The sequence below is a fragment of the Melitaea cinxia genome, chromosome 28 (genome assembly GCF_905220565.1).
Source record: "Melitaea cinxia chromosome 28, ilMelCinx1.1, whole genome shotgun sequence".
NCBI lineage: Eukaryota > Metazoa > Arthropoda > Insecta > Lepidoptera > Nymphalidae > Melitaea > Melitaea cinxia.
The window spans coordinates 3,226,729-3,238,312 of record NC_059421.1 but is presented as its reverse complement, the minus strand read 5'-3'; the positions used below and the strand labels follow the sequence as shown (position 1 = coordinate 3,238,312).

The 11,584-nt window shown below is 36.6% G+C and overlaps 1 protein-coding gene across 1 annotated transcript in view; it reads right to left on the bottom strand.

The window, feature by feature from the left end:
* The window catches only part of LOC123667501 (dynein axonemal heavy chain 1-like), a 103,502-nt gene that overhangs the window by 66,346 nt on the left and 25,572 nt on the right, over window positions 1-11,584 (bottom strand). Inside the window, exons 27-35 of the mRNA XM_045601392.1 lie at window positions 11,128-11,355; window positions 10,526-10,664; window positions 9,650-9,828; window positions 3,271-3,434; window positions 2,680-2,856; window positions 2,191-2,314; window positions 1,713-1,810; window positions 942-1,014; window positions 333-450 (exon numbers count right to left, since the gene is read on the bottom strand). Coding sequence (XP_045457348.1) covers window positions 333-450; window positions 942-1,014; window positions 1,713-1,810; window positions 2,191-2,314; window positions 2,680-2,856; window positions 3,271-3,434; window positions 9,650-9,828; window positions 10,526-10,664; window positions 11,128-11,355 — 1,300 coding nt within the window. The remainder of the gene's footprint in view (window positions 1-332; window positions 451-941; window positions 1,015-1,712; window positions 1,811-2,190; window positions 2,315-2,679; window positions 2,857-3,270; window positions 3,435-9,649; window positions 9,829-10,525; window positions 10,665-11,127; window positions 11,356-11,584) is intronic.

The following is an 11,584-nucleotide window of genomic DNA, read 5'->3' as shown; positions in this document are numbered from 1 at the left end:
ATAATTTTATTTAATAATCATAACTGCATAATAAATGCGTATTCCTTTTTCAAAAAGATGTATAATGCTTTATATAAAAACTCAATGGTGTAAACACAGATGTAGTTCAGTATAAATTTCGGTAAGTATTCCAAATTTAAATCACATTCTCCTCCTAGAGGATGAATGAAATTCAGTACAATTTTCTTTCCCTGTTTTTGACAGATTAAAAATGACTATTGTTAAGTTCGCTTTTTCTGGCATAGAATGTCACTTTTTTGAGCAAGTGGTACAAAAAGGTTTTTTTTTAACTCAAAATTGTAACCAATATGTACTTATAACAATAAACGTACCCGCATACCCAGGATTCATAGTAATAAAGACCGAACAGGAAGCTTTGAGAGGCAACTCACAACCTTCGAACATGAACTTCTCTTGGCGAGCGATCTGAGCTTTTTGTATTGTGACCACCTTATATATAAGGTAGAATTATTTTTATATGGTACTTATCATTAAATGGTAAAGCAAAGCAAGCAAAAAAAATATTGTTAATGATTAAGTAAAGGTACCCATTTTTTTTTACATTCTATTAAATTCTATATAATATTTTAGATTAACATGGCTACTTCTATAAACTATTCAAAAATGGGATATTTACCATATTTTTTATTTTCATTAAATTAAATGGTAAGGACACTGCTAAAGCCGTTAAAATCTACCCGCAAATTTCAGTGTCATGAACAAGACATTCGTCGTAAAAAACGTGGTACATATTTCGTTATTAAATAGTTCTATTAAATGTTGTTATAAAAATTTGTTGATAAACAATAACAGCATTTTGAACTTCAAAGTTTAGCGAAAAAGTTTTTCATTACTATATATACACAAGAATGAAGGATTTGAAGATAAATTATTTGGAAATTAAAAAAAAAAATTAAGTAAATATGACTATCTATAGCCACCTGTTGAGCAACAACGGACAACACTTCGATGTCTATTCTGTTGAATTCGTCAAAACACGCCCACGCACCAGAACTACAGATTAGAACACAAAAATACACTTCATCACTAAAGCTATTACTAGTATAGAAAATACTCAAGGTTTAAAACTATTGTAGATTTTAATGATGCATAAGCATGGTATGAAAGAATTCAAGTACGAAATTATAAAACGAAATAAAAAAATTATTAAATTCTTAAAAATAATTTTACATTCTGCTATTATCATTACTAAAAAAATACTTATAAAATATTTTTAAGTGAAACTTCTTTAGACTCATGACAACAGAGGCACCTAGCGTGTACTATAGAACTACAAAGTTTGTTACATTAATATCGCTAGTACATTCTTGGTCCGTACAGCCAAAGAATGGAACTCTCTACCAGCGTCTGTGTTTCCAGAAAATTATAACCTGGGGATCTTTAAGTCGCGAGTGAATAGGTTACTTCTAGGTAAGCGTGCTCCATCTTAGACCGCATTTTCACTTATCATCAGGTGAAATAGTGGTCAAACGCAAGCCTATCATCGTATAAAAAAAAAAAAATATCGATAGTATTGCATTGCAAACTAACTAGATGACGCTGAAACGGAAATCTAAAGACTTAGATTTGTATAAATATAAACGAGATTTAAAAATTAGTTTGCCAAAAAAGTTTCACTTCTGACATGCATACTTTGTACACATGCACTTTTTTTATATAAGCTAGGATTGTTTTAATACAAAATTTCTTACGCGGCAAGTCCTTTGAAGAATTTTCCCATCGCCATGAAGTCAAGTTGATCGGAACAGTTGAATACCACACATTGTACTGCTAGCGCTTTTGCTAAATCCTGAATAGTAACATTTTTCATTTTAACTGCCTTGCATCTGTAGTTAGAATTATCAGAAGTAAAAAAAAAATCCTTATATGTCAAATGGATAAATCTTTATATAATTTTAGCGCTGTAAGCTTGTACATCTGTTTTAATGAGGTGGGGTAGCAGGAAAAATCTTGTTCAAAATTTGGGGTAGCTAAACTGGGGGTTAAGTACCTCAACAAATGAGTAGCTATACTGATCACGTATAGTGTTGTATTTTTAGTACCGAGTAAGGTAGCCAGATCTCATAGGAAAAAGTCATGAGTAGGGTAGAGAATGCTCTGGCAATACCCCTGATGTTCTAGTCGTCGATTAGCGAAGTGGGTGGTACCTACAAAATACCTAGATATTACCTTAGTGGTCTCAGTCTTCCCGGTCCCCGCGGGCCCGGCGGGTGCGCCTCCAAACTTGAGGTGCATCGCGCACATCAGAGTCACGTAGCAGCGGTCCGTCAGAGGAGTAATCACTAGCCGACCGCTGAGGGAATATTATTATTATAATCATTTACTTATTGTTGAATTTTCATTACGAAATGGTCGTGTGCTGCAGCCTATAATATCTCACTGCTGGGCATAGGTCTTTTTCCCCATGTAGGAGAAGGATCTAATCTTAACCCACCACGCTGCTTCAATGCGGGTTGGCGGATTGATTTCCTACAAAAAAAAAGAAACGTGCCAAAAATAATGCCCTAATGATGATAATCTACTAAATTACCCAACCATAATACAATTAGTTCAACTACATTGCACGACTTCTTGAAAATGAAACATATTTTGTTTATTGTATGTATACATCTATAGCCCTTTTTTTAAGTCTTCTGATAAATACAAGATTTCACTTACCTGTTCCCCAAGTATTCATTTTGATACGTAAATATAGAGTTCAGAGCTCGAACCTCGCAGTAGTTCTGACTAAACTGCCGGTAGTACATCGAAGTATCCAGACGCTCTTCATCTTGATATATTTCCGGTGACTCGTCTTCCTCTAACGGGATCATTTCTTTTATCATTTGATAATACCTGTCATATAAAAGTTGGAATATTAATGACTTTTATAAATCAACTAGCTGACCCCGCAAACGTTGTTTTGCCATATATGTTATTAATCCCCATAATCCTGCCCCCCTATAACTTAGCGGTATGAAAAATAGATGTTGGATTCTCAGACCTACCTGATATGCACACAAAATTTCATAAAAATCGGTCCAGCCGTTTCGGAAGAGTTTTGTAACTAACATTGTGACACGAGAATTTTATATATTATAAGTTCAATGAAATTGTAGCAGTTCATTAGTTATTGTATTAATTTACACGTTGGTTTAAAAATATTAGACTTAAACAACCTGCAAAAATTTTATAGTCTCCATTTATCAAATGTAACTAAAATTAGAAATACGAGGTAGTCTTACTATCTTAAAACGTAATAATTTTTACCTCAATTGACAGATCCACTGGAAATCAGTAACATTCTTAACATTTTCATCGACCAAAGTCTTCGTTACATCTCTAGCGTGTACCTCGATAACTATTAACGCGCAGAGAACTTCCCTTTGAAAGTACGTCAGTTCGCCTTTCACTAATGCACGAAGGCTATCCAACTATGAGGGTAGAAAGAAAATTACTTGAATTTCATAACTTAGTTCAAATTGTAATACACACGCGTATAGGCATTTTAGGTGACGTTAACCGATTCAACTGTGCACTTCAATCAACGACAAACAAAACTAATTTATTAATCTGATAGCAACAAAAAAAAAAGAATATTTTAATGTAATCATTTCGAAATCTGTCATTTCAGTTCGAAACCAAACCATCCTTTCGTTTTTATAATATTGTATTATCCAACGACAAAAATTTTTTTTAGAAACATCTATTTTGGAGAAATCACGTTTTTTTTTTTTTTTTTTACACAATACACACACGGTCGTCTGTTCCTAAAGTAAGCAACTTAATGCTTGTGTTATAGGTTACAGCCGACTGGTATATAGCTACATATTTTTTTTTTCGATAAACATACTTATAAATAATACATATATAAATATATTAATAAATATTTATATTACACCCAGACTCGGGGTGGGAATCGAACCCACAACCCTCGGAGCAGAAAGCAGGGTCACTACAAACTGCGCCAACGGGCTAGTCTATCTCATAACGTTTATCTCACACATCAGAAAGAAATTGAATTAAATAATTGTATTGAGTGAAATGAGAATAAAAATGTGTAGATTTTTCTTTCCGCTGTTTTAAAAACAAGACAACCAACAAACACATAGCTGACTTAAAACATCGTCGCTATACCAAGTCCGCAATCTGTGAACACAGTCTAGACACAGCTAGCCATTATATTAGTAATAATAATAATAATAATAATAAATTTATTTGTGAAAACACACTGCATCAGGTTAAAATTATATAAAAAGAAAACACATAGTACATAATTTACAACAAGGACTAACTACAAAGAGTAAAACGTAAAACAAAACAAAAAAAAGAGATACAACAAAAGCTTATCGATTTAAAGTATTTAACAAAATACATTGTTTATATAAGTTTGCAGCATGCCTCACAAAAAGGTGTGACCTCAGTTTACGTTAGGACTGTTAGTCCTAACACTGGTTTTCAGGACCACCCTAAGTTTGTAATTAATTTTCATTTTGGCGGCACTCTGATAGAAATACACATACACATGGATACATACATAAACATAGAAATCTATAGTTTATATAAAATATTGTAAAATAATACATACTAATAAAGGAAAAAAACGCGATATGAACAACACAAAAAAGTATATCGCATAATACGTTTATTCGATCTATTACATAATTATATTGAATAAATTGAAATATAAATATATACTCATAAACATACTTGCTTATTATATAAACACATAATTATAAATGGATACATATAGGATTTACTAGGTTCTATAGAAATACTGGCACCACAAGGAAAACGCTTCCAGAATAAAATACTTATTATAGAAATGAGATAGATACTTAAATAAACATTATACTCGCATAAACATTTAAAAGAAAAGAGAGAAAAAAAATTCACAGCTACAGAGAAAAAAAAAACTAATCTTTCTTTTGTACCTCCAATAAATACTTTTTATATTGACGCTTGAAACTTGCTTTAGTACAAAGGTCCCGCAGAGGAGGAGGGAGGTTGTTCCAGCACTTGGTTGCTGCGTATTTAAAGCAACCCCTAAATGCTGCCGTGCGGTGAACCGGCATAGACAGTGCGCAGCGAGTAAACCGTGTAAAATGTGTGGTGTTAATGTCTCTCGCCCACTCCAACCTCTCGAATAAATAGACAGGTACACCGTGTTTAATTATGCCAAACAGCATTGTGGCAAGATGTAACTGCCTACGACTTTCCATTTTTAATATAGATGCCCGATTTATGAAAGGAGTAACGTGATCCCGCAGCGGTATCTGAAAACAATAACGTGCACAGGCGTTCTGAACCCGCTGTATCGATCTTTTCGTGCGCTGTAATAGCCTTGGACCTATAACGGCATCGACGTAGTTAAACTGAGAGAGGACCAAAGCTTCACATAGTCTAATGCGTAGTTCTTCACTCAGCGACTTCCTAATTCGGTACATAACTTTCAAACGGAAAAAACAATTACGTACTAACTTTGAAACATGTTTTTCGAATCGCAAATTTTCATCCATCAGAAGCCCCAAATTACGAGCTTCCGATACTCTGTCGATTTTGCAGCCATTAACAGTAATCAGTGGATCAAAGTCCTGGACTTTCTGTACCTGCTTTCGCGTACCGATTATCATATACTTCGTTTTATTGGGGTTCAAAACCAAAGCATTTGACTTGGCCCAGTCAAAAATCCTATCCAGATCACCGTTAATTTTACCCAAAGAGGGTGCAACGTCATGGGATCGAAAAGAAAAATATATCTGAATGTCGTCAGCATAAATATGAAATTTACAATTTTGTATGCACCTAGTGACGTCGGCGGAGTAAATGCTAAACAAGATTGGCTCCAGTATGGAACCCTGAGGCACTCCTCTTTTAACTGGGCTACGTCGCGAGGAAATCACATTTCCCTCCTCTGTTTTTATTTCTACAACTTGGTATCTATCTTGTAGATAACTGGCAAACCACAGAACAGTGGACTCATCCAAACCGTAGAATCGGAGTTTTGCTAAAAGTAAGTCAATATTAATAGCATCAAACGCCCGAGAAAAATCAAGAAATACAACAATAGTAACATTTCCGCTATCTTGGGCATGAAGCATGTCATCGATCACACTCACAAGAGCGGTCGTAGTGCTGTGGTGCTTCCTAAAACCAGACTGCATTACGGGTAGGATGCTTCTACTTTCTACGTATTCAGTGAGTTGCTTGCAGACAATTTTTTCCAAGATTTTTGAGGGACACAACAATATGCTTATTGGACGTAGATCTTTAAATTCCGAAGGGTGGGAAGTTTTAGGAATAGGACGCACCACAGCATCACGCCACATCTCGGGGAAAGTTGAGGATAAGATGCTTCTGTTTACTAAGTTGGTAAAAGAGTTTAGTGTGTACGGAATAGATAAAAGTAGCATATCCAGTGAAATGCCATCCACGCCAACGGCGTTAGAACGCAATTCCCGAACAATGGTGGCGACCTCTCCCTCCGTCACAACATGCAAACTAAAAGTACTTGACGAATCATATTTGTTTGTAAGATAGTAGTCTATATATGATGAATCTACTACATTATCACCTGGAACGTTCATAAAATGTTTATTTAACTTCTCCGCATCACGCAAATTTATAGGAAGGGGCACATCAGTATTTTTAAAGTTTACATTTTCTTTAATGTGTTTCCACATGGTTCTAGGGTTTTGTATGTTGGAGCAAATATATTTTTTTAAATAGGCTTCTTTTTCGGCGTTGATGGCCTGCGCTACGAGATTCTTAAGTTCCTTGTAGTAGTTTAGCTTGGACAAACTATTAGATGAACGTGCTTCCCGATGGGCCTTATCGCGATGTTTCATCATTATACGAATATTATAAGTTATCCAAGGGTAGCTCTTTTCCTTAATGGTAACTTTTTTTTGGGGACAAGACAGTCAAAAACTCTAAGCAAATTAGAGGAGATATTTTTAGCTGTTTCATTAATACTCACCCCATCATTCATAGCACTCCAATTGACTGATCCCATGTAATTATCAAAAAGTGATAGATCTATGTCTTTAATAGGCCTATAACACAAGGTTTTTGGGCGCTTTTTTATCTTGGGCATATCCAGCTCACACACGACCAACGCATGGTCACTGAGTGAAGGCATATGATCAACCCATACTCGCGTCACGCTTGCATCAGTGCAAACGAGATCGAGCAAGGTATTTACATGAGCGGAGAAATGTGTGGGCTCAGTGACGAACTGGTGAAGGCCGAAGCTGGACAAGAGATCATTGAGTAATAGCGTGTTACCCTCTCTAGCGTTCAGTACGTTAATATTGAAGTCGCCGAGAAGGATGATATAATCATGCCATGAAAACGAACTGATTGATTCACTCAGTGCGTTAACGAATGTCTGCGCACATAGCCAGGGTGGACGATAAGCGGTGCCAACAGCAACCTTTTTACAATTTATTCTTACCTGAAGCCACATTTGCTCAACAGTGTCTGTGATTGAATGCCTGAGGATGCGGACGGGCAGTTCACACTTACAGTAGAAACCAACACCGCCACCTCGACCACGTATACTAGAAGGTCGAGGAACGTGTTGAAGGTGGTATCCAGCTATCTTTGGGGCAATGGCGTCCTCTCCCTCTTTAAGCCATGTTTCGTTCAATGCACAAATGTCAACTCCATGTTTCCGTAACGCAACCACAAGTTCCTCATGACCTGTACCCAAGGAGCGAGGGTTAATTAAACCAAAACGAATATATTTATCTGGAGCCATTAATAACAACCATTATTAAAAAATAAACTAACAACATAATACGCAGTATACCTCTCTATATAAAATTTAGCATAAAAAACATAAAATAATATATATTTATAATAAGATATAATAATATAACTATCACAATATACCATATCAACATATAAAGTAAACAGTAATTAAAATAATGTTTAGTAATATACGAAGCAGAAGTACCCCCAAAATAAAGTAATTTATCATAAAAATCGTTGTGTTTGCATAGTATTATAATAGAATAATACTTAATATTACATCGAAAGCCATAAAGCATATCACACTATTTTTGTGAGACGTGATGACATAGGCAATAATCACCGCCAATATGGGATATGAACGTTTAACCATAGTTATTTCCAGGTAACAAGTTTTTAAAACATAAAAATCAGTACAAAAAACAACAACAATATTTCCATTACATACAATATATAGAAGGGATAAAATATTATACAAACAAACTATATACAAAAAACCTTTTCAATGTCATTAATAGATCCAATACGATGTTTAATATTATTTAAACCAGCATCTCGGCGCGCGAATATGCGTCCGTTTCGCGTCTATACGTACCGCCAACCCGCTTCCTTAGCTTTAGCGCGAGCAGCGTAAAATAATTGACGGTTGGTGCGGGTGAGACGCTCGTTGACGTAAAATCGTCGTGGCTGTGCATCAATGTTGAAGCCGGCCGAGTCCGCCCCCCGTCTTACGCGCGCCGCGCGCAGTATCTCGTCGCGGACAGTACGTCGGGCCAGGCGCACACAGATGGCGCGGGTTCGAGGCCGAGTCGATGGAGATGAAGTTCGGCGGGGACCGGCGCGCTGCACACTCACTATATCGCGTTCATCGATGTTTACCCCTATTTTATTACCAACCAGGTTGACTACGTGCGTAAGATTTTCGCCGTCGAGCTCCGTTATACCGGTGATCTCTATGTCATTTAGCAACAGCTCCTGATCTCGCTCATTAATATCCGCTCTCAGCTGGGCTATGGTGTTTTCATTAGTGTCTAGGATCTCTTTTTCCCTTTCTAACTTAGACAAACGTTCATCAAATGCGTCTATGCGGCTGTTAAACTCAACCAAACTTGATCTAATGGAGCCAATTTCCTGCCTAAACCAACACATCTCCTTTGTGCAAGCCGATAGCTCTGTGCGTAGGAGTTCAATTGCTTTTGTCATAGCTTCGATACTACTAACGCTATTATCATCCAAAAGGGCATCTGCACACCCTTCGTTGTTTTTACAGCTTTTGCATAACCATTTAGGTGCAGCTGTGTTGCCAGGGCTCAAGTTCGATAAACACCACGATTAGATTCGATAAACCACAGATCCTCGCAAAAGAACACCGATTCCAACCAAGGATGATCCGTGAGGCTATTGAAATTAAAAAACATCCAAATTTCAATAGAGAAGATGGCTGGCAATTACCACCTGCTTGGGACCCCATTATTTATATAATTAAATCAAAAACCAAGCATAATTCACCACAGATTAAAGACTCAATTAGCACATTCTGCGTAGATAGGACTATATAAGATATTGATGTATGTCGGGTAGTTACGAATAACTTTGTAACGTTGGGACGTCTGATACCTCAGTCCTCGCGTGACCATGGTTGCTGTAAAGTATCCGAAACGTCGGGAATCAAAAGTTAATAATAAACCGCGATAAAATCCGAAAAAAGTTGTTTCATTAAAAGACAACCAATACAAAACAACTTCCACCTTTAAAGCAATACAAGACCAAAAAAGCGGTCGAGACAAGGTCGAAGATATAACTAGTAATTGAAAAATGCGAAGATAACGATCAATACAAACAAATATAAAAACACATCTTTCTTTTTCAGATCTAATCTAGATACAAAACACACCTGTTGCAGCATCTCCTCAAAGAACAGATCCATGCGGTAGTCGGCGATGGCTTGCTCCACTCCCGCCGTCCAGGCGGTCTGCGAGCCCGCGATGACCACCTGTCCCGGCCAGCGCAGCACCCACACCGCGCGGGGGAGCGTCCACAGCTCCTCCATGGCTGATATTAGCGTTAGGCGGACTAGAAGGGGAAGAGGACGGCAAAATTACTAATCTCTTAGTAGCTTACTGGTGGGTTGGAGCATTCAAATTTACCTATGATTTCGCGTTAATACTAATCATCATTTGCCTCATCATTTAGTATATCAATTGATATAACGCTAGCAAAGTACATACATAATACAGCCAAAGAATGGAACTTTCTACCAGCGTCTGTGTTTCCAGAAAACTAACCTGGGGATCTTTAAGTCGCGAGTGAATAGGTTACTTCTAGATAAGCATGCTCCATCTTAGACCGCATTTTCACTTATCATCAGTTGAAATAGTGGTTAAACGCGAGGCTATCATTGTATTAAAAAAAATACCAAAGTATAAATATTTTAAAAAATATAAAAATAGTAGTAGATACTTTTCTCTGAGTTCTATCACTTTTACTGTATTTTTCTTCCGGTTGTGACGCCAACATATTACTAACATAATATAACTAAAAAAATATATTATTAATACATATTACTCAATATCGCGGTATATAAAGATACAAAGTATCCTTTGTTATTGGAGCATAAAATTCTAAGTTTTCGACTATCAAAGTATTCAAAGTTTTCAGCGTGATATTCAACATTTGTTCATTCACGTATTTTTCCATCTACCCTCACAAACTTTTCTTAGTATAAAATTTAAGCTGATAAGAAAAAATAGCTTAAACATTTTGCACTAACTCGAATGTCTCATCGTATCTTCCAACAGAAGGAGCCACTGTTCGACATTACTGCTGGGGTAGAATTTATACTTTAGTTCCACAATTTCTCCTTCACTTGAATGCATCTGTGTTATTTTTAAATCTGGTTCAAATGTCACCTGAAAGTAATATTTTAAGTAAACCTTACTTTTACTAACTGTGCTCATTCAGCCCGTAACATCCCACTGCTGAGCCTCTTTCTTCATTTAGGAGAATTATTGGAACCTAATCTACGACGCTGCTCCACTGCAGAATAGCGGATTTATTCCCTACTATGTGTAACTATCGCTATCAGGTATTAATGATAACAACCGGGCCCGATGGCTTAATGTGTTCTCCGAGGCACGGTGGGAAGACCCACAAGGACAGACATCAAACCAACCATAATTAATTTGGGCACTAAGCCGTCTGTCTATACATAATAAAACGATAAAGAGTACCAAGCATACGGGTTTGTATTATTTATTTTTTATTATATTTTATATTATTTAGTTATAACATACATTAAAAAGACCAAAGAAAAATAATTGAGTACTCCTAGAAACAGTATACTCAAAAAACCTAGACCTTCGAGCTATTTACCTTTGCAATATTCTCAAAGCATTTCCTGAGATGTGGTTGAACGGCTCTTGGGTTACGGGACTGAGACAGTATCTCCAACAATTCATCATCACTCAGGAAGAAGAATCTTGGGAACCTCAGTCGCTTCAGTTCCATATATTCATTGAGACCGCGAGACACAACTGCCAGTAAGTGCCTGGCTTCAACTAGACTGTCTAAAAGTCGACTGTCTGGGCATACCACCATTATCTAATTTGAAACAAATTTTTTTTGGTCAGTAGTTTTTGTTTTTTTAATATGACGGTTTGCTACAACAATCGCTTTAACTAGCTTTCGTTGTGATAACATTCGGGGGACATGCATTTATTACGTGAACTCAGAATGGGGGGAGGAGTCCAATGAAATCTCAGTACTGTACTGTCGTACATTCTATTTTACTATAACTACACAAATCATCACGCTCCTTTCGTGAGGATTA